Source organism: Gymnoscopelus braueri (genome assembly GCF_963280865.1).
Source record: "Gymnoscopelus braueri genome assembly, chromosome: 17".
In the NCBI taxonomy this organism is placed as follows: Eukaryota; Metazoa; Chordata; class Actinopteri; order Myctophiformes; family Myctophidae; genus Gymnoscopelus; species Gymnoscopelus braueri.
In genome coordinates, this window is record NC_137617.1 from 778,365 (window position 1) to 800,437 (window position 22,073).

A 22,073-nucleotide genomic window follows, 5' to 3' on the forward strand; every position below is an offset into this window, starting at 1 on the left:
CTATAGTAAGTTACTCTACTAACAGACTGGACATACAGAATGCCAGTCTCTATAGTAAGTTACTCTACTAACAGACTGGACATCCAGAATGCCAGTCTTTATAGTAAGTTCCTCTACAAACAGACTGGGCATCCAGAATGCCAGTCTCTATAGTAAGTTACTCTACTAACAGACTGGACATCCAGAATGCCAGTCTCTATAGTAAGTTACTCTACTAACAGACTGGGCATCCAGAATGGCAGTCTCTATAGTAAGTTACTCTACTAACAGACTGGACATCCAGAATGCCAGTCTCTATAGTAAGTTACTCTACTAACAGACTGGGCATCCAGAATGCCAGTCTCTATAGTAAGTTATTCTACTAACAGACTGGGCATCCAGAATGCCAGTCTCTATAGTAAGTTACTCTACTAACAGACTGGACATCCAGAATGCCAGTCTCTATAGTAAGTTACTCTACTAACAGACTGGGCATCCAGAATGCCAGTCTCTATAGTAAGTTACTCTACTAACAGACTGGGCATCCAGAATGCCAGTCTCTATAGTAAGTTACTCTACTAATAGACAAGTCTCTTCCTCTATAGTTACTCTACTAATAGACAATGCCAGTCTCTATAGTAAGTTACTCTACTAATAGACAATGCCAGTCTCTTCCTCTATAGTACATTTAGTGGTGAAAAGTAACAAAGTACTCAGGTAAAAACAGTGTGACAGTGAAAATAATAAAAATTAAACAATATTAATAAAATATAAATTCTCTCTCTCTCTCTCTCTCTCTCTCTCTCTCTCTCTCTCTCTCTCTCTCTCTCTCTCTCTCTCTCTCTCTCTCTCTCTCTCTCTCTCTCTCTCTCTCTCTCTCTCTCTCTCTCTCTCTCTCTCTCTCTCTCTCTCTCTCTCTCTCTCCAGGACCAGGAACAGGTCAAGACATCAGTGGCTCTGCTTGTGTGTCTCACTCACTGTGGCTCGTGTTCAGCTGCATCGTCTGCCTTTTCTTCAAGTGTTAATACTGCCTTCCTCCTCTACCCTCTGTCCCTGATGCCCGCTCCGACCGCCACCAACCGTACCTTCCCTGGACTGGTTGCATTGTGTTCTGACGACTACCGGTCTCTTGAGAAAGACTGTTGACTCACACAATTTTCAAATGCTTCCGTCATAAAGTCTGTACAATGGAAGCGCTGAAGATGCCGAGAAACTACAGCGGAAGTACCGCCTTCCCCACTTTGCAGCCACATAAATGCACTTTTACTTTACTGGAGTATTTCCAATTGTCTATACTTTTACTTCTACTCCACTACATCTCAGAGGCTAATAGTTACTAGTTACTTTGCAGATATACATTATTACATTGTAAAACATACATACATTAACCACTTTAGCCCTATTTTATACCTAGGCTATTTGAAAATAGCCGATCTACAAGCTCACAACGCATCGCATCGCGACACGTTGTGAGCTTGTAGATCTGCTACTTTCAAACATTTTAGTACTTTTACTTTTGGTACTTTAAGTACATTTTGACACCAATACTTTTGATACTTTTACTTAAAGACGGGGTGCCGTGATTTTCAGTGATTCCCTATCAACATCATAGACACATGAAAAACAGAAAAAGCACCACCTCTTTAAGTAAAACATTTGAGTACTTTTTCCACCACTGCATAAATATGTCCTACTGTAAATCAGATTAGTCAACGGATGTACAGCTTGCTGCTCAGCGGGAATGGAAATTCAAAAATATATTTGAAAGACATTTTTAAATATATTTTCATGAACGGCGACGACAAACAGATGACAGCTTCCATCCGTGGCCTTCAGTAGGCGTAGTAACAGACCATGAATTATTAGAACATTGTGGAATAGTTGTCTGGCTTGAGAGGCTAGATGAAACCTGACGTTCTCCTTATGCAGCGTTAGATGTTAAGAGATGTGATAATTATGAACGATTTACTAAGATACGTTTTGGTCGGAAAACACAAAAAGACCCGATGATAATGAAATGGACAAAGAAAAAAAAAACAATGCTCTGTTTTTTAAGGACTTCTATTATTCGTAATTTGTACGTGTTTCTCTGTTTGTGCTAAATCTCGTCTTTGGGGGTTCTGGGTTTGAATGGGGGTTTTGCTATATCTTGTCTTGTGACAGGAGAAACTCTCAAACAATCATCTGTATCTCGAAGAGCTGAAGACGTCAGGAGCAACGGTTCCCAACCTTTTTTGGGGATCAGGGATCAACTTGAAAATCTCAACAGCATTTGTGGCCCACCCATGTTTATTATTATGATTTTTTAATGTAGAGTAGACAATTATTTTGACCCCTTTTCTCCCCAATTTAGTCGTTATGCCAATTAATTCCTCCCCACGCACATTTCTGTGTTGTCACTGTGGTTGTATCCTACTGACTCACCTGCCAGTGAGGAGCCCCCACCAGGAGGACGTACAGTAGAGCCTTCGCCCTACTCCTCCCGCCCAACACTCCCCGCTGAGAGGTGCCGCCCCCCAGCCCGTAGGAGTACGTGCAATGACCGATATCACCCTCCTCGCAGGCTTCCCTCCCCCGAACACGGGCCACTTGTGTAGAGACGCTCGACAAAGCCGGATGCACCGCGGTGGATGCGCCCCACCATGTTAAGTGGCCAAATGAGTGGCCTGCATTCGTTTTCAGAGCATGTTTATTGCAGTGATCAATCAATCAATCAATTGTGTTCTGGCTTGGATCAATGTAACTAACATATTTAATACTCAATAATAATAATAATAAATAATTCATCACAATGAACACACATTTAAGGTTTTAAAGAAAAAACGAATACAATTAACTTTATTTTGCATAATGTTTTTATGTTATATCATTACAATCTTAGTGTTTTGGCAATTATTTGTGCCAAAGATCACAGGGGGGCTTGCCTTTTTGGAGGTAATCAAGCATTTGAAACAATGTTGCACAAAATCATAACGCAGATGTACAAGCTCACAATGCGTCGCAGTGGGACAGGTTGTGAGCTTGTACATCTGTTATTTCTGCTATTAGTCGGATGTATATAGGGCTTAAAGGGATAGTTCACGCAAAAAAATACTTTTTTTCTATCGATTAGTCACCCCATGAAGACTTGAATTCATGGATTTTTTTTGTCACATTCCTAAGCCAATAATTTGATTACCAGCGGACCGGTAGGAGACACAAAAGGAGACTCTCTGTACTGGAACCGCTGCCGGTCATCAAATTATTCGCTTAGGAATGTGACAAAAACAATGGGGTGACTCACCATGGGGTGACTAGCCTCGATCTCCAGGCTTTCATTTTTTAGTTTTGCTCAAAAATAAGAGCCTCTTATAAGAGCCTCATTTCCCCAATCAACCAGAGTGCAGTGGGCGTCGCTCCAAATGTTGTGACGTCAGGGCTCTCAATGCTGCACATTGTGGGAGGAGGAGGCGGGGCGGGGGCTGACGGACAGATCGGTGAACCAATGGGATCTCACAGAATTTTTCTCCAGAGATTTTGAACCCACCCCTCTAGACCAGATATCAGACACGCTAGGGCAGCCTATCGGGTGACTAATCGGTAGAAAAAAAGTCATTTTAGGGTTAACATGTTTGAAAAACACAAGCGTGTGTTTCTGTGTTTTGTCTGTGCATGTGTGTGGGGTCTCAGTTTGTGTCAGATGGACGGGGCAGCAAGGGAAAAGGTTGGAAAACACTTGTTGTAGATAAACCGGTTTTCTTTTCTTTCTTTTTGTTTTCTTTTTTTCGGGAGGACGCAGAGCCTTCGTCCTATCCCACCCAACACCCCCCTTCTGACAGGTGCCGCCCCAGCCCATATAGCCTAAGTATGTGCAATGACCGATATCACCCCCCCCGGCTTCCCTCCTCCGAACACGGGCCAATTGTGTTTGTGTAGACGCTCGACAAAGCCGGATGCACCACGGTGGATTTGAACCCACACCTCTGTGGTGGTGGGCAGAGACTTTACCACTGCGCCACCCGAGTGCCAGAGAGGTTTCTTTTTAATGACCTACCTCCCCCTCAGGGGTGGTTCTGGTTAGAATGAAAAAATAAATACAATTAATCCGTTTCAGGTTATGGAAGGCTCTGGGTTAGCCTACGTAGTGGGAAGAGAGCCATATCATTGGACCCCTGAACACTAGGGGCCCTATTTTGCGCGTCTTAAAGGGATATTTCACTTTCAAAAAAACGTTGGGTCATTTTATCATCTACTCAGGCTTTTGTGAGCCCCCCAGAGAAGTTGCTTGATTCATTATTTAGATATTTCATATTCATTTTATCAGACACGCCCCCTTCCTATACAAACCCATTATAACTTCAAACTCCATTTTTAACATTTTAGATTCATCGAAAACACCCGTCCTTGGTTCTGGTGACTCACCCTGCCCTCCTAATACGCGAGGGGGCCGTGTTTTTTTTAGTAACTTTTTTCATTTATTTTTAATATTTTTTGGGGAAAATGGAAAAAAAAATGAATACAAAAAAAAATTAAAAAATTTAAAAAAAAAAGTAATCGAAAAAACACGGCCTCCTCACGTATTAGGAGGGCAGGGTGAGTCACCAGAACCAAGGACGGGTGTTTTCGATGAATCTAACATGTTAAAAATGGAGTTTGAAGTTATAATGGGTTTGTATAGGAAGGGGGCGTGTCTGATAAAATGATTATCAAATATCTAAATACTGAATCAAGCAACTTAAAAACGGTCTGGGGGGCTCACAAAAGCCTGAGTAGATGATAAAATGACCCAAAGTTTTTTTGAAAGTGAAATATCCCTTTAAGTACCAGGTCTTATGACTTAACTTAAGACCTGGACGTGTGGCCAGTGCTGTTTGACCACTCAAAATTGTAAAACAGCATTGGCCACACCTCCAGTTCTTAGGTTAAGTCATAACACCTGGTACTTAAGACGCACAAAGTAGGGCCTAGGTATTAATTAAAACCACAATCCTTCTGCACTGCTGATATTTGGATAGAATTGTCTATGACACTAATGAATGACCCTTTTCTACTAATACTAATATTATATGTTTTCATATTATGGAACAATTCAGCAAATGCATTCAATATGAGATAGTTTTCTTTCTTTACCTCTATTGTTCTTTATATTTCATTCAGTTTAATAGTGTGTACTTATACAACTTGAACTCCAATTTCTGCAGATGAAACCTAAACACAGAAATCTAATGGAAGACCATTATTTTAGATCTCCTACGGTAAAAATGGATTTAGTAAAATGATTAGTTTTTTTTGTGTATGTACTTGTTAAATTAATATAAGTTGCTTTTTATGTGGAACATAATGTAGTCTTCAGTAACACTGGCATAAGGCCCTTAACTAGCTATAAAACACTGGTTCCCAATCACAGTACCCACTCTCAACTGGGATTGAGAAAAATAGTAAAAGATTAAATATGTCATGCAGGCATAGAGAGCAGAAGCGCAGCGGCCGTTGGGCCACTCGGGCCTTGGCCCAGTCAATGGAGCTCTTGCCCAGCAGTGTTGATTTTGTCGACTAAAACTATGACGAAAAATGTTCGTCGACAACCTTTTTTAATTGACGAAAAAAAGTTGTGAGCTTTTTAGTCGACTAAATCAACTGTAGATTTTGTCGACTAAAATCTTATTATATTTAGTCGACAAAAACTAAAACATTTCAGGTGACTAAAATATGACTAAAACTAAATGGAAATGTATTCAAAATACTATGATTAAAACTAAATCAAAATGTGCTGTCAAAATCAACACTGTTGCCCAGCCTAGCTGCTGAAAGACGGGAAAACAAATCTGTTCCTCCGATAACAATAGATATATTGGCTGCCCCGTTCGCAGTCTTCGCACCATTTACCAAGCTACAAAAGCTGCCGACTCGTGTAGTCTGTAGGTAGGTATTACTGTCAGATGTCCTGAAGCAGTCCAAAAGAGAATGGATAATGGTCCTGGATTCATGAATTCAATTACAAAGGTGACATGACTTGCGACTAGCTGTTGTGCACTATGCAATAATATACTGTGAGAAGCGGGTGATGCCATACGCAGCACTCCTATATAATGAAGTCTGTCTGTCGTGTGTGTGTGTGTGTGTGTGTGTGTGTGTGTGTGTGTGTGTGTGTGTGTGTGTGTGTGTGTGTGTGTGTGTGTGTGTGTGTGTGTGTGTGTGTGTGTGCGCGCGCGCGCGCCAGTGGTGTAAAGCAACCAAGTACATTTACTTGTACTTAAGTACAATGTTGAGGTATTTGTACTTCACTTGAGTATTTCCAATTTCAAATACTTTTACTTCTACTCCACTACATCTCGGATCCGAATATTGTACTTTTACTCCACTACATATTTGAAAACTTTAGTTACTAGTTACTTTGTAGATTGATTATTATTACAAAACATAGGCTACATTAACCACTTCAACCCTATATTCATTTCGGCCATTTGAAAATAGCCGATCTACAAGCCCACAATGCCTCGCGGTGCAACACATTGTGAGCTTGTAGATCGTCTATTTTCAAAAGATTTGTATACATTTGAAAACTTGAAATGGGGCATCATGACTACTTTTACTTTTGGTACTTTAAGTACATTTTGATGCCAATACTTTTGTACTTTTACTCAAGTAAATTTTGAATTCCAGACTTTTACTTGTAACAAAGTATTTCTATATTGCAGTATTGATACTTTTACTTAAGTTAAAAAAATTGAGTACTTTTTCCACCACTGGTGTGTGCTCACTTGCTACGAGTGACAAAGTCACAAGTTGACACGTAACCAGTAGATTATCAACACAGTACTTTGGTGCTAGTAAAGGCTGGGAGAGTTGGTCGTTACTGTTGTTGTACATTTGTTTGAATTATAAAATTATAATTATAGTTTATAATGTGTTGGGATGAAGTGTCTTCTTGTAGCAGCCTACTAACCGACCGATTGGTTGATTTTTTTTTTGTCAGGCGGTCAACGGGCCTGCCGTGACATCTCGACACCTGTCAATCTCAAAGACACCTGACTTAATATTTTGAGGAAAAAATATGAATGAATGAATTGAAAAGATTCCCCACGTGCGAGCTTCGCACACGCGCATGTGGCCCACACAGGATAGGCTATCGGCCAGGCCCAGCCTATAGACCAATTATTTGTTTACCAACATTGAGACTGAACACACAGGTGATTGTTTCATGCAATCAATTCACAACATAGGGTGCGTTCGGAAATACAGCAATGAGCGCACTGGCCAATACAAACTAATAGGCGAATGTGCTCCGGTGCGCAATTTCCGAACGCACCCTTGGTGCGCTCGCAATACTGGTTCTTATCGCTTGCAACCAGTGTGACGTCGTCTGTTAAGGGGTCTATACTTCCATCCTAGCTATACACGGTCACTGATAGAGAGAGATGTACAGTAGTGTGTTTGCAGTAACAGAGACTGTACAGTGAAAACCTGCTTCTCCTCAATGAGGGGGAGGAAAAATAAGCCCTGTTGTTTTGTGTGTGTGTGTGTGTGGGGGGGTATTTAAATAAAATAAAAACATGAAAAAGATTGTGGCTGTCCTTTTTGTTGATTCAGTTGCATTTCTATGTCCCTTATAGGTGTTTCTATAGTCTACAAGCAAGTCAGTGCATGCTATTGTAGGTGTTTTGGGGGATTCCACCCTTTTTGTGTGGCCCCTCACTGATATAACCCCCAGCTTGTGGGCTTGTAGTGGAGTAATATATTTCATATTTCAGCTTATAAAGTAAACTGTAAGGCATGTTGGTGAATGGTGACACGTTTAAGTAGCATGTGAGGGGTCAAACTAGGGTTTTGTCAAGATTCTGAATCCATTGCAGGCATTTGTTTTGCATGAAAACCATTTATTTTTGGAAGCGCTGGTCAAAACCAGGTGGCAAGGGTTCGGTCTGGAAATGAAGCCAATGCGGAAGTAATACAAATGCTGCAGTTCTCATTCATGGCCAGCAGCTGGCGCTGATTCGCCTCCTCCTGCTGCAGAATAATTGTAGAAACTATAAAAGACCAAATACTTGACTGGTTGTTTAGACCTGACCCAAGACCCTGTGATGGTATCCAAGCAGGAATTAAACCGATATGCCCCTGGCAGTAGAGGGAGAAGGAGAAACAGTTGGGGGTCATCCTGGGATCTGAACAGTGGTGGGAAAAGTACTTAAATGTTTTACTTAAGTAAAAGTATCAATACTGCAATGTAGAAGTACTCTGTTACAAGTAAAAGTCCGGAATTCCAAATTTACTTGAGTAAAAGTACAAAAGTATTGGTATCAAAATGTATTTAAAGTACCAAAAGTAAAAGTACTATAATGTTATAAGATAGCAGATCTACAAGCTCACATGAGCATCCGTTAAGTCTGGTCTCCAGCTAGAACTTGACGTCACTCGATCAGTTCAAGATGACAAGTTCTTCCTAAAAGAAATGTACCAAAACGATATCTTATGAAAAAAAATAAAAGAGATACACATTCATACCTCCTTGACTTAATGTTCAAATGTCTGATGTCCATTGAAATATCTACACACTATATGTACACAGACAGTGAGGGCCACACAGCTGTGATTAATTCCATCAGATTACTGAGCGAGGAAGGGAGAGGGGAATCACCTCACCCCAGTCAAAAGTAGCCCTGAAACTGACTTGTTCCTGGTTTGCGATTTTTTTTTTACATTTACAACTGCCACATCTACATAAACGTTCAGATTTCAAATATAAAGTGCTTATCCGATCGCCGGCCATTTTCTCAGAATTTCCTCCGATGCTTTCAACTGCGCGACCCTATCGGTTGGGAGGTGTATTGCACTCTCATACAAAAATGTTTATAGAAAATGACCGCCGATCGGATTAAAATGCTTTTTATTGAACAATACGGAAGATACGGGTACTTAGACCAGTGCACTTCAACTGGTTACATCCGTGGCTTGGGGGTAAGCACGTTATATTTGAAATTTGAACGTTTAAGTAGATGTAGTAGTTGTAAATGTAAAAAATACGCAAACCAGGAACATGTGGTTCCATGACGCTTGTGACAGACGAGCGTCATGTGGACCATGGCTAGGTCATGCTGCCTTAAAGGGATAGCCCTGCTGAAAAAAACAGCTTAGACCAGCCTAAGCTGGACCAGCTGGTTTTAGCTGGTCTTGGTGGTTGACCACCTTAAGGTGTGTTTTGGACATTAAGGTGTGTTTTGGACACTTTTTAGCTGGTCTTGGTGGTTGACCAGCTTAAGCTGGTAGGTTTTGCTGGTTTAAGCTGGTAGCTGGTTTAAGCTGGTAGCTGGTATTTATGATGATTTTGCTGGTCAAGGCTGGTTTAAGCTGGTAGCTGGTTTAAGCTGGTAGCTGGTTTTCATGATGGTTTAGCTGGTTTAAGCTGGCAGCTGGTTTAAGATGGTTTAAGCTGATATCTGGTATTTATGTGTATTCAGGTGTATTCTGATATGCAGTGAACAGCTTTGCTGGAGAGGATGCATGATCATGGTGAATTTCAGCCAGGTGCCCACAGCACATGGTATATTTAAAAAAAACAGTAGCCTACAGTAGCCTATATAAAAGTGAGCACAAATCACAAAGGAATAAATAATCATGTATCAATTTCATACATAACAATAATCTATTTAAAGAAAACTTATAAAAACAACATTCAAATAACAAATATGTAAATAAACAAATACATTCATAAACTTCAACCTGAGGAACACACACACACACACACACACACACACACACACACACACACACACACACACACACACACACACACACACACACACACACACACACACAGTGTTCAAATGACTGGAAAAGAGTGAGATAATATGAAAAATCGGACAGATCCGTCTTGATCACATGACTATGGAGATACTGTATACCGATTTGTGTGATGTTTGGAAAAGATCTGCAAGAGTTGTAGCCAAAAAAATCGGCCTGCTGGTGGCGCTATAACGCATTACCCCCATATCACCCCCCCATACACAGACACACAATTTCTTGTCCTTTCTATTGATGTCCTGGATTTTTTTCTGAAATGTATCTCCCCATGGCCTTCTTCCTCTTTGTGAGATCTTCCCCATTAATGTTCTGCCCCTCCAGCCACCAATGGAAACAGTCTGAAAGAAAACAAACAAGAACCCCCACCAATAAAACAAATATAATTAGCTTAGACATGCATGAGGTGAGTTGTATGAATTGTGATGTTCTGAGAATAACTTAAAGTAACTTAAACTTCACCCATTTTCAACCTTGTCTTCATATAACTGGTCCTCGCTAATGTTCATTATACAATGGCGCCATTTCTGTCTACTCGTTCTGCCACTCATTAGTGGAATGTGGACAGTTCAGAAACCTGCCTACAATTGACATCACCAATGGAAATTCCAAGCTAATAGAAACTACAGTCTGTCTCTGCCTGGAAAGTTTGCATGCAGAAGTAGAAGCCATTGTTCTTGCATTAATAATTAACAAATAAAAAAGTTAAAAATGTTGTTCAAAATGACCAAACCTGCCTACCGATGATGTCAAAGGTAGGCAGGTTTCTAAACTGTCCACGACCCATCAATGAAACACAGAGTGAGTAGACATAAATGGTGCCATCTTAAAATGTGTATTAGTGAGGACCAATTATATGAAGATGAGTTGAAAATGGGGTGAAGTGGTTTTTTAACCCCCTGTTTCAGTTATGTAAAAATGCATTTGAATGGAAAAGGTGGGTGGGCAGTGGGCAGGCAATAAGCCAGATGGCTACAATGGACAACAACAATTGGGGGGAAAAAGCTACCCCTGCCACACATGCATGTAGGGCTGTCACTACCAATTATTCTACACGATTATTCTATTGATTACTTTTTTGATCTACAAGCTCACAACGCGTCCAACGAGTTGCAAGCTTGTATTTTCTTTTATGATTGATTAATACGCTTAATAAGGCTTGCATAATAATCTAATAAGACTTGCATAATAAACTAATAATAGGCTTCTGTGCATGACTGTAGTCCTCTTTTCCAGAAGGTGACATTCCCATTTCCCGTTCAGTTTTTCATAGCTTCAGTTGATTGGCTCGGCAGCAGATATAAATTGTAAACATCCAACATCTCCATATGTGTTTCTGGTTGAAATTGATGCCACTGAGACAACCAAATGAAGGTATGAACAGTAACGCTAACAGGAATTCCACCTTCTGGAAAAGAGAACTACAGTCATGCACAGAGCCAAAACAGATTGAATTATGAGATCAAGTTATAATGAACCCCCCCCCCCCCCCCTCCACCCCCCCCCCCCCCCCACCCCACCCCCACCCCTCAGTAAACATACCTCTGGGTCCTGGGGTCAGGGGGGTTTGGCCTCGCCCTTGCTAGTGGGGCATTCTTTGTCTGTAAGGCTCATGGTCTTCAGGGTTCTTGTCCACCAAATGGCAACAGCAAGCTCCTTCATGAACAGGGAGTCCTTGGTGTTTGCTGCCACCATCTTCCAGATCTTCTTATGGAGCCACACAGCAGAGCCAATGTGGACCTGAAACAGAAGAAAACAAGACTTGTTTTAGAAATTAAAACGCATTTTACCATGACATTTCCAAGACTTTCATTTTGGACAAAAGCAGGCACACTTCAAACAGAGTTTACTGTAAATAAATGACATTTTCATGTTTAGGACCCCCAAATGTGGACCCCATTTGGAAAAGAGTTGGTGCCATGGACCTCCAATAGAGAAGATGTTAATTGTTGGATTAAATTTAGTACAGAATTCTATAACTGTCTATACTGTAGGTGGGGAGAGTTAAAGTAATTATTATACAGTACATTGTCATTGGATTACATTCTAGCTGGTAAAACAGTAGTGAAATAATCCTTTGCGCCTGCCATCCCTATTTTGTGCATGCCATAGGCAAAACTGTTCAAAAATAGTTCAGAAATAGCAAAACATATCTGATCTACAAGCTCACGATGCATCATGACACGTTGCCTATTTTTGAAATAGTGCTTTTGTGCTTAACTGTTTCTTATTTAGCTGGGGACACTGTGGAACCCCCTGGGGACCCCACTTTTAAGAACCACTGTCCTACAGAGTATGTTTCTTCAATACCTTGTCACAGTTGGTGTCAAACATCCCAGGTGTCGATGCCAAATCGTCTGACTCGGGGGAAGAGGAAACGGAGGAAGTTGCAACTGAAAATGTAGAGAATCACATTTAAGCTCCTTTTGGCAGTATCACAGTACTTATATTGTACACATTGTCACCATTTTCCGTAGAACAGTATCACTGTCTAAACACACCTATGCTGTCACTGGTTTGCTTATCTGCAGCAGGGATGTCAGGCTTTGCTGCAAAGCTATATTGGGGCCCTTTCTCCAGTTTCTGTTTTGCAATCTCTAATTTGTTGTCATCTTAAAGCATGAACAGGGTACGGAAAAATACAAAATAATAAATAAATTGACGCCTTAGTAGGATACCAGTTTAATAATGAACCTAGCATCTGTCCACTCCATATAACATGCTTTCTATTTAATGTTTTTTTTTTAACATTTTTGGTCAAGATCTAAGTAAAAAAGAGAACATGAGAACAAATAACCAACATATAGATATATACAAAAAGAGAAGAGCAAACTCATGCAACTGTTTCGTTAAAATTAGTCATTGCTTACTTAGTTTTAAGATGCTGTAGGTTCAGCTCCAACTCTTTGGCCTTCTTCTGGGTACGACTGTACTTGACATTTCGTCGTGGATAGCTTGGGGTACAACAGCATCTCCACCGTATTCAGAGGAGTCAGAGTCTAAAGGTAGTGCAAGTGATATATTTTGGATAAAACAAGATGTTTTTTGTTAGAAAGTTAAAGTGGAATAAAATGTAATTTTATGCAATCTGTATCGTAGAGTATATTAATACAATATAACTTATACAATCTGTATGTTAGAGTATGTTAATACAAACAGTGGTGGAAAGTAACTAAGTACATTTACTTAAGTACTGTACTTAAGTACAATTTTGAGGTATTTGTACTTTACTTGAGTATTTCCAATTTCCAATACTTTTACTTCTACTCCATTACATCTCAGAGGCAAATATTGTACTTTTACTCCACTACAATTATTTGAAAACTTTAGTTACTAGTTACTTTGCAGATATAAATTATTACACTATAAAACATACATTAACCACTTTAGCCCTATTTCATACCTAGGCTATTTGAAAATAGCCGATCTACAAGCTCACAACGCGTCGCGATGCGACGCGTTGTGAGCTTGTAGATCTGCTATTTTCAATTTTTTTTGTACTTTTACTTTTGGTACTTTAACTACATTTTGATACCAATACTTTTGTACTTTTATTCAAGTCAATTTTTAATTCTGGACTTTTACTTGTAACAGAGTATTTTTATATTGCAGAATTGGTACTTTTACTTAAGTAGAGAATTTGAATACTTTTTCCACCACTGAATACAAATAATACAATATAACTTATATAATTGGGGTGGTTGTATTTAGTCTCCCTGCTCTTCTATGGAGACATTTAGATAGTGTCATGTCTCACCTAGACACAGGATCTGACATGAATTTTGATCTGATGGTCAAGAGTCAATGTATCACCTGAGCAAGCAGGCAGGCTCTATTAGCTCAAGGGTAAAAAGTTACAGCACTTGCTCAGGAAACCGGGTTGAAATCCGGGGTAGAAGAGGAAAGTTACATAGTGCCGCTTTAAAGCAGGGGTCTCTCCATCTCTTTTAGACAATTCAGTTTCAGATGGGTTGCCAATTTCAGGAGAGAGTACCTATTCACTAGCTTCAATGTTAGTGTTCCTGTTCCAATGTTGTAGGCCCACTTCTTTGTGTCATCACTTCCAATTGCACTTATTTATCCTGTATCCTGTATGAGTTCTGATTGGTTAAATTTGGTATTCCTGGAAATGCATTTTCGGCTTACTAAAGAGGTGGAGAGTCTGGGAGACCCCTGTTATTGAACAAGCAATGATTACTTTAACATTTAACAAAACAATATCACTTTACCTTCAAACTGTTTTCTTCTCTTTGTGGGAGGGGGGGGGGGGGGGCATAACACATAATGGTTCTCTCTTCCTTTTTCTCTTTTAGTAGGGCTGCAAACCATTCATTTTGGCCACTGCAGCCAAAGAAATGTGTAATAATAACACACACACACACACACACACACACACACACACACACACACACACACACACACACACACACACACACACACACACAGACAGACAGACAGACAGACAGACAAGGGAATCATTAATGTTCAGAGTTCACGGGATATTAAAACACTCTGTAGCTTCATCACTGAAAGCATGTGTCCACACACACACACACACACACACACACACACACACACACACACACACACACACACACACACACAGATGTCATATTCTGAATTTAGTTTTGAGCGGCACACAGGCAAGCAGTAGTGGCCTATAGTATAAATTATATTGTATATTCCCACTATAATTTATTGTAATTATTGTCATAATCCCTTTATCAAGACAAAATAAATAACTAAATGTGTAGAGTTGGGTCATGACATGAGTCACTTGTGATTGACTTCGAACACAGCAGCCTACGCACTTAATTATCAATACAGTAATAGTAGGCTAAAACGCCTACATAAATAGTATTTCTGTGTGTCAACACTCACCTAAAATGTCCGCCGCTTCTTCTTCTTTCTTTTATCTTCTCTGAAGCCGGTTTATAATTATTTTTGATGAATCCAAAGCAACGCAATTTATCTAACTTTCTATTGAAGTGAGAGCTGCAGCCTGCAGGCAGCTCGACTCAGACAGCATTCATTCTCCCCGCGGATCTCGAGCGGTCGCGAGCATAGAGTTCAAGGGTCGCGAGCCTGCTGAGACAGTGTTGCCAGATTTTGTGAGAGAAATAAGCAGCCAGGTCTGTGAAAAAAATTAAGCCCAAAGGAAGCGACATTTGCACTTAAAACCTATTTGAAAATAGCCGATCTACAAGCTCACAGTGCGTCGCATTTGCAACACATTGTGAGCTTGTAGATCTGCTATTTTCAAAAATAATAAGTGAAATATTTCACTAATATTTACAAGCAACTTTACAGAAAAACAAGCCCAAAGTCACTTATAATAAGCAGATATGGCAACACTGCTCAGGGCCCATAAAGGGCCCACTTCTCTGTAAAAACAGATGTACAAGCTCACAACACGTCAAATTGCGACAAGATGTAGATCTGTAGATCTGTTCATTTTGGTAACCATAGCAAAAAAAAGTGTTATTTAGAATCAAACTAGCATATTATTTGCCAATTGCGAAATTAAGTAAATAAGTTTGGATGAATGTCATGATAATAATAATACATTATTATTATTATTATTATTATTATTATTATTATTATTATTATTATTATTATTATTAAATATAATATTTATGTCACATCACAAGAAAAGGACAAGAAATGTAAAGTAAAATACAATGCAATACAATACAATACAATAAAATATACTATATACTGGGGGGGGGGGCAATTGTAACAGAAGAAAATCTTCACAGTCTAATGGCAGGTATGATGTCTCCCCGGGATCCAAACTAGTTAAAATAGCAGATCTGCAAGCTCACAACGCTTGTAGATCTGATATTTTCACTGCATGCTTTTTTTTATTAATTGATGGAATTTCTTAGATTTTGTATTTATTTGTTTTTTTATTGAGGAAGATTTTAGATTTTTGGGTGGGAAATGTTTTGAAATAATATAGTAATATATTTTTGTAGGAAACAAAAAAAGGGATCTTTCCTCGTGATGTGTACATGACCCACAAATGGGCCCGACCCACTGTTTTGGGAAACACACACGTGATCTAACCTAGTGGTCCTCAACCCTTTCAGGCCGCGACGTCCCAAAATAATCATATTTGAACTGGGGACCCCCCACCCTTAAAGCACTTGGAATGTAGGAGTTGATGCATTACGTTTAGTTTGACTCTATTGTGAAAATAGCAGATCTTCAAGCTCACAACGCCTCGCAAGGAAGGTGTTGTGAGCTTGTAGATCTGCTATTTTCAAAATGTTTTCTTATATTATTATTATTGTTAGACAATTTGGCCAATGTTTGACATTTTTTTATAGTATAGTTTGTTGATTACTTTTGATGCAGTAATGGTGGTTTTTTTTAGGTACTAAAAAGGTCTTAAAGGTCCTTAAATTATCACTTCACTGTCATCTGGGGACCACCCCCAAATCACGTGGGGACCCCGCTGGGAGTCCCGATCCACATGTTGAGAACCACTGATCTAACCAAACTTGACCAGCTGCTAAGCTGGTCTTTGCTGGTCTGTCCAGTGTCCAGCCAACTGACCAGCTAAGTCTAGCTGGTAAGCTGGTCTTTGCTGGGCAGTCCACCCATTTGACCAGCAAAGACCAGCTACCAGCTTGGCTTTGCTGGTCAGTCCAGCCAGCCAGCTGGCTGACCAGCAAAGACCAGCAGAATCCAGCTTAGTGACCAGCTAACCAACTACACTGGCAAACCAGCCTGACCAGCCTGACCAGCTTGTCCAGCCTGGTATGCCATCTAAACCAGCTTAAGACCAGCTAAGACCAGCTAATACCAGCTAAAACCAGCTAAAACCAGCAACCACCATAAGCTGGTTTGTGCTGTTTTTTTTTAGCAGGGAGTTCATCCAAAATATATTTTTTTCCTATCGATTAGTCACCCCATGGAGACTTGAATTCATGGATATTTTTTTGTTTTTGTCGCCTAAGCCAATAATATGATGACCAGCGGTGCCGGTAGGTGACACAAAGGAGACTCTTTGTGTCTCCTACTGGAACCGCTGCCGGTCATCAAATTATTGGCTTAGGAATGCGACAAAACTAAAAGATATCCATGAATTCAAGTGTCCATGGGATGACTAATCGATAGAAAAAAAGTCATTTTGAGGGTGAACTATCCCTTAAAGGAGAATTTTGGACTAAAGTTTTCTTACCTTTTCTATGACGTTATGATATCTTAGGATGAATGGTACAGTAGAAAAATGTCATAACTCCACCCTTGAGCCGCCACAGCTTAAAAGGTGCGCGGATAGGCCTTAGGTTAGATCACATATTTTAATAGCTTTTTTTTTTTTTCGTCTAGTGAGACTTCTGTTTGTTTTTTTTTGTTTTTGTTTCTGGGGACAGTGTTCTGTCACTATGAACGTCAGATCTAACAAAAAAAAAAAAAAAAAAAAAGCTATTAAAATATGTGATCTAACCTAAGGCCTATCCGCGCACCTTTTAAGCTGTGGCGGCTCAGGGGTGGAGTTATGAAATGTTTCTACTGTACCATTCATCCTAATATATCATAACGTCATAGAAAAGGTAAGAAAACTTTAGTCCAAAATTCTCCTTTAACTCTCTCCCCCCAGGTTGGCAAAGCCTCTTCAGTAGACTACATGTTGTGATTTCTTTACTAATGTTCTTTTTTTTAAGTCAAATAAAGTAAACATTAATTTCTGTGCATACAATATCATACATTATGTATTGATATTTATTTAATAAGATCTAGGCTATTTACTTTTTCTATTCGGGCATTTTGGTAAAAGTAACTAAAAAGTAATATAGGCTATTGCTCTTGCTCACACAGTCATATTGCAAAGAAATGTATTACTTTAAAATGAAGCTAATTGCAATTATGTAATGTGTTAAAAAGAAATGGTCCTATACTGTAATAACAACGTCTAAACCACTTGAACCCTAGCAACCATATTCTGAGGGATATATTAGCCAAAAATAGCTGATCTACAAGCTCACAATGTGTCGTGTTACGACAAGTTGCAAGCTTGTAGATCGGCCATATTTGACGAAAAAATTTAGCGTAGATCAGGGGAAAACGTGTTCCAAGTACAGTTGTAACTCAGGTCTGTTTCTCTAAGAGTCTATCTGTCTGTCTGTCTGTCTGTCTATCTTAGATCTGTTCATTATCCATTCAGTGACAGTTACACACCCCGTCCACCAGGTGGCGAAAGGCATTAAGACAACAGTAGGCTACCTGGATCCTTTAATGCGCATGCTTGAAAGTTGAAACATGTTAACCCGGAACCGGAAGTAAAAGCATGTCGTTTTTGCCACGCAGTGTTTTTGTAACAAAGGAGGCAGTGAAAAATGTCTCGTCAAATGAGTCACATGGAGTCTGTACAGCTGAAGATAAATGCACACATGACGTCTGTGGGAGAGGAGATATTGTGTGTTTTGGACAGACAGCAGCTGAAGCTTCATGTCAGAGTGTTTGTGTTGGAGCGCCTCAGTGCGGCTGCAGAGTTCATGTGCAACCTCTTCCAGAGAGAGATAGAGCCACTAGAAACTCTGCTGGAGAGACGAGACAAACTTCTGGACGTGATGCTACAGCCACACATCAAACTACACAGAGCAGGTTGGTTCATGATTTATTCCAAATACATATTTACATGGTAACCAGAACGCTCGCCCCAAAACACACTTCTTACGCTCGCTCCCCAGTGGTTATTGTATATACGGTTAGAATTGGGCATAGTTTTACTGAGGTTGCATTTAGGAGTAATATTAGATTTATGCATAGTTTTACTAACCTGACTCAGCCAGATGAGGGCGGTATTGAGTTTCACAATACACCCTGATCTGGAATCTCTCAGGGAGTTAAGCTGCCCGGTCTCTGCGTGTACGAACCAATCAGCGTCTGCTAGGGGCGGGATCATCCAATCACCTGCCAAGTAGCTTGAAAAAATTAAACGCCGTCTGGCATCGATTCTGCTACTGCGTGTACGAACCAATCAGCGGCTGCTAGGGGCGGGATCATCCAATCACCTGCCAAGTAGCTTGAAAAAATGAAACGCCGTCTGGCATCGATTCTGCTACCGGAGTCTCAGATGGAAAGGCTGTGAAACAAAATGTGTGTCGCAAGCTTCTTCCATTTGGCGAAGTCAGGTTATAGTTTTACTGAGGTTATGTAGGAATAAGGTTAGGTTTAGGCATAGTTTTACTGAGGTTGCGTTTAGGAGTAAGGTTAGGTTTAGACATAGTTTTAGTGAGGTTACGTTTAGGAATAAGGTTAGGTTTAGGCATAGTTTACTGAGGTTACGTTCAGGACTAAGGTTAGGTTTAGGCATAGTTTTACTGAGTTTATATTTAGGAATAAGGTTAGGTTTAGGCAGAGTTTACAGAGGTTACGTTTAGGAATACCTGGTGGCGACCTTGCCGCAAGCTTTATCTTTAATATCTGGAATCTAGAGTTGCAATACCAACCCTTGACAGCCCATGCATCCGAACTGAAACGCCCTATCTGATTGTATTAAACAATGTTCAACTCACCAACATTGCAGCTGTACGGAAAGCATGGATTATCCTCTTTGTATCTGCGTTACGTTTTTGTTTCATACAAATCAACCATAGACATGTAATTAGAGCTGTCAATAAATAATTCTGTCAATAAATTTTTTAAGTGTTTGTAAGTGCTCATTTTCAATAATGCAGCGTATTGCTGCCTCCTGCATTATGTGCAAATTCCAAACAGGTGGTACGCAGGACCGTTGAGTGATTTTCAACGAGCGCTTCCAAACTCAAACACTTAGAAAAAATATCACCTGCAGAGAATTTATTGACAGAAAGTAGCTCATAATAACATGTCTATGGTTGATTTTTATGAAACAAAACTTGGCAGATACAAAGTGAATTTTTCCAAGCTTTCTGTACAGCTGCCATGTTGGTGAGTTTAATATTGTTTAACTTTAATACAATCAGATAGGACTCTTCTGTTTGGATGTATGGGGTGTCAAAGGTTGGTATTGTAACTCTAGATTCCAGATATAAAAAATAGGATCTAAGGGTTGCTTGCGGCAAGTGGCGACCGTTCCGAGGTTTCCCGATTTGACCCGAGGCGAGCGTGTTTTGTGGCGAGCGTTCTTGTATTTGTTTACATACATTCAACATGTAATTTCTAGCCAAACTACACTTTGAGTTGTGGTGCTGATGTAGCCCTAGAATGGCAGTGTATTATTAACCGCAAGCAACTTAGAAATTACTGAACGGTCCTGCGTACCACCTGTTAATTGTACATAATGCAGGAGGCAGCAGGACGTTGCGTTATTGAAAACGAGTGCTTCCAAACTCGAACACTTAGTAAAATAATCACTGCGCGGAATGTATTGACACAAAGTGTCATTTTAACATGTCTACGGTGGATTTTTATGAAACAAAAACGTTACAGATACAAAGACGAGAATCCAAGCTTTCCATACAGCTGCAATCTTGGAGTTAATACAATCAGATAGGACTTTTCTGAAAGGATGTATGGGATTTCCAGGTTTGGTATTGCAACTCTAGATGGTAACTGGAATGCTCTGCCTATGGCACACTCGCCCCCTATTTCTTTTTCCGTGGAGCGCTCGCCCCCATAGGTTCTTGTATTATTGTATTTGTTTTACTGAGGACAAGGTTAGAAATAAGTTAAGGGTTAGGCAGTAAATAAAAACAAATACTGATGCACAAACCTGGACACATCATCAGTGTTGTTACCTGGAGTCACTGGGTGTTTCGGGTTTCGCAACAACAGACACCCTCCTCCAGGCGACCCGACCAAGGGGCCTGTGTCCAAGGGGCATGCTCCAGCCCCCACTGTCTCTTGAGGGGAGTAAGAGACAATTGGGGGGTTAGGGTGGCAGGCGAGATGTTAACAGCAAGTGTTGGTGACACTTGGAGGCTCTAGACACTGTGGGTTGACTCCGGGCCTGGCTCCTCCTTCATCTGACCAGAAGTGGGCATTCTTCTGTGCGTTGCGTGTCATCATTGCTGCTAGGCAAAAACATCTCATTCTGCCTTGTTGTTTAACAATTACTCCACCGTGCTGATGCTACCTCTTCTGTCCATGTGTAAAAAAATCTTTACCTTGACATGAAACAGGATATTATAAACCAATCTATTCAGTCAGACTCATTATAGACAATACTTTTGTAACAATTTTGTTTAAATAAAATTAAGGTTCATGAGAAATGTGAAAACAAGGATATTTTACATTAGGGGACAATTTCCAATTGTTTTGATACCTTGTACTTGGCCGAGTATGATTGTCAAATGTCTGCCATCCTTACCAAATGGATCACCCATTTCAGCGTTGTGTGATTCAACGTGTTGTGTAAATTCAGTACAGTGTTCTACAGTCTTGTTTCGGCTGTGAGTCTGTGTGCTACTGGATTGCAAGGGAGGAGCGTAAGCTGTAGTTACTGCTGGCTCTGTGATCTCGCAAATCCAGCTGCAATCCAGATCCAAGGTTACAGCAGTAATTGTTCTTAATTGTTACAATCAAATATTCCTTTAATATTATAGTGTGTAATATTCGTTGACAACCTTAGTCGGTACAGTTGCATGTTATATCATTGCTGTCAGGTAGTGTTGTCATGATACTGAATTTCTTACATCGATATGATATCTTGAAAAATATCGATATTAAATACAATTTTCGAACCACAGGAGGGGGAGGGTATAATATATATATATATATATATATATATATATATATATATATATATATATATATATATATATATATATATATTTGGTTAAAGCTAATAGAACTAGATGTTTCAATCCCTATGGTAAGTTGGCGCTCTTGAAGGTCAGAGTGGAGTGGTGAATAGGGAGGGTATAGGAATTTCATTGAGGTCATCAGGTGGGCACCCTGCTTCATCGACGTTTCATTGATGTTAGCCCACAACGTCTCTAGAGGGCTCAGCGGTGTGTCTGGCGTCCCAGGTACACCCCTCTCCGTTCCATACTCTCCATATCCCCCACTGGACTCTGCATGGCAGGGGCGTCCTTCTCCCTGAGTCAGGCCTAAGCCTGACTGCATACCAATGGTCTTTATCTTGCTGCCCAGTTGTTGTCCTTCCTTTTTATCCACAGCCAGTTGCTGTTTTTACCCGCAGTATTTGACAGAGACTTGATTGCCTGTTGGAGGGAGCGACCCCTCACCCCCATCTTCTTCAACAGACTTGTCGTAGATGTTGCAACATAGCCTCTAGTTCCCACTTCTACTGGAAATATGAGGGTCTTCCAGCCGTTCTGGGAAGCTTCTGCTGGTTACACTCCGCGAGTCCGACATCTCGCTGC

General features: G+C 40.2%; 1 protein-coding gene and 1 long non-coding RNA gene across 2 annotated transcripts in view; one reads left to right on the forward strand and one right to left on the reverse strand.

Moving 5' to 3' along the window:
- The window catches only part of LOC308105275 (limbic system-associated membrane protein-like), a 213,493-nt gene extending 212,387 nt beyond the window's left edge, over positions 1-1,106 (forward strand). Inside the window, exon 8 of the mRNA XM_080455919.1 lies at positions 907-1,106. Coding sequence (XP_080312045.1) covers positions 907-1,004 — 98 coding nt within the window. The 3' untranslated portion in view covers positions 1,005-1,106. The remainder of the gene's footprint in view (positions 1-906) is intronic.
- An 8,475-nt stretch (positions 1,107-9,581) lies between these two features.
- LOC308104240 lies at positions 9,582-14,753 on the reverse strand. The gene is made up of 6 exons (XR_013934807.1): positions 14,635-14,753; positions 13,983-14,094; positions 12,624-12,752; positions 12,064-12,146; positions 11,296-11,493; positions 9,582-10,094 (listed from the first exon to the last, which is right to left on the reverse strand). It is a non-coding gene; the product is annotated as an uncharacterized lncRNA (long non-coding RNA).
- Between the last annotated feature and the right edge of the window lie 7,320 nt (positions 14,754-22,073).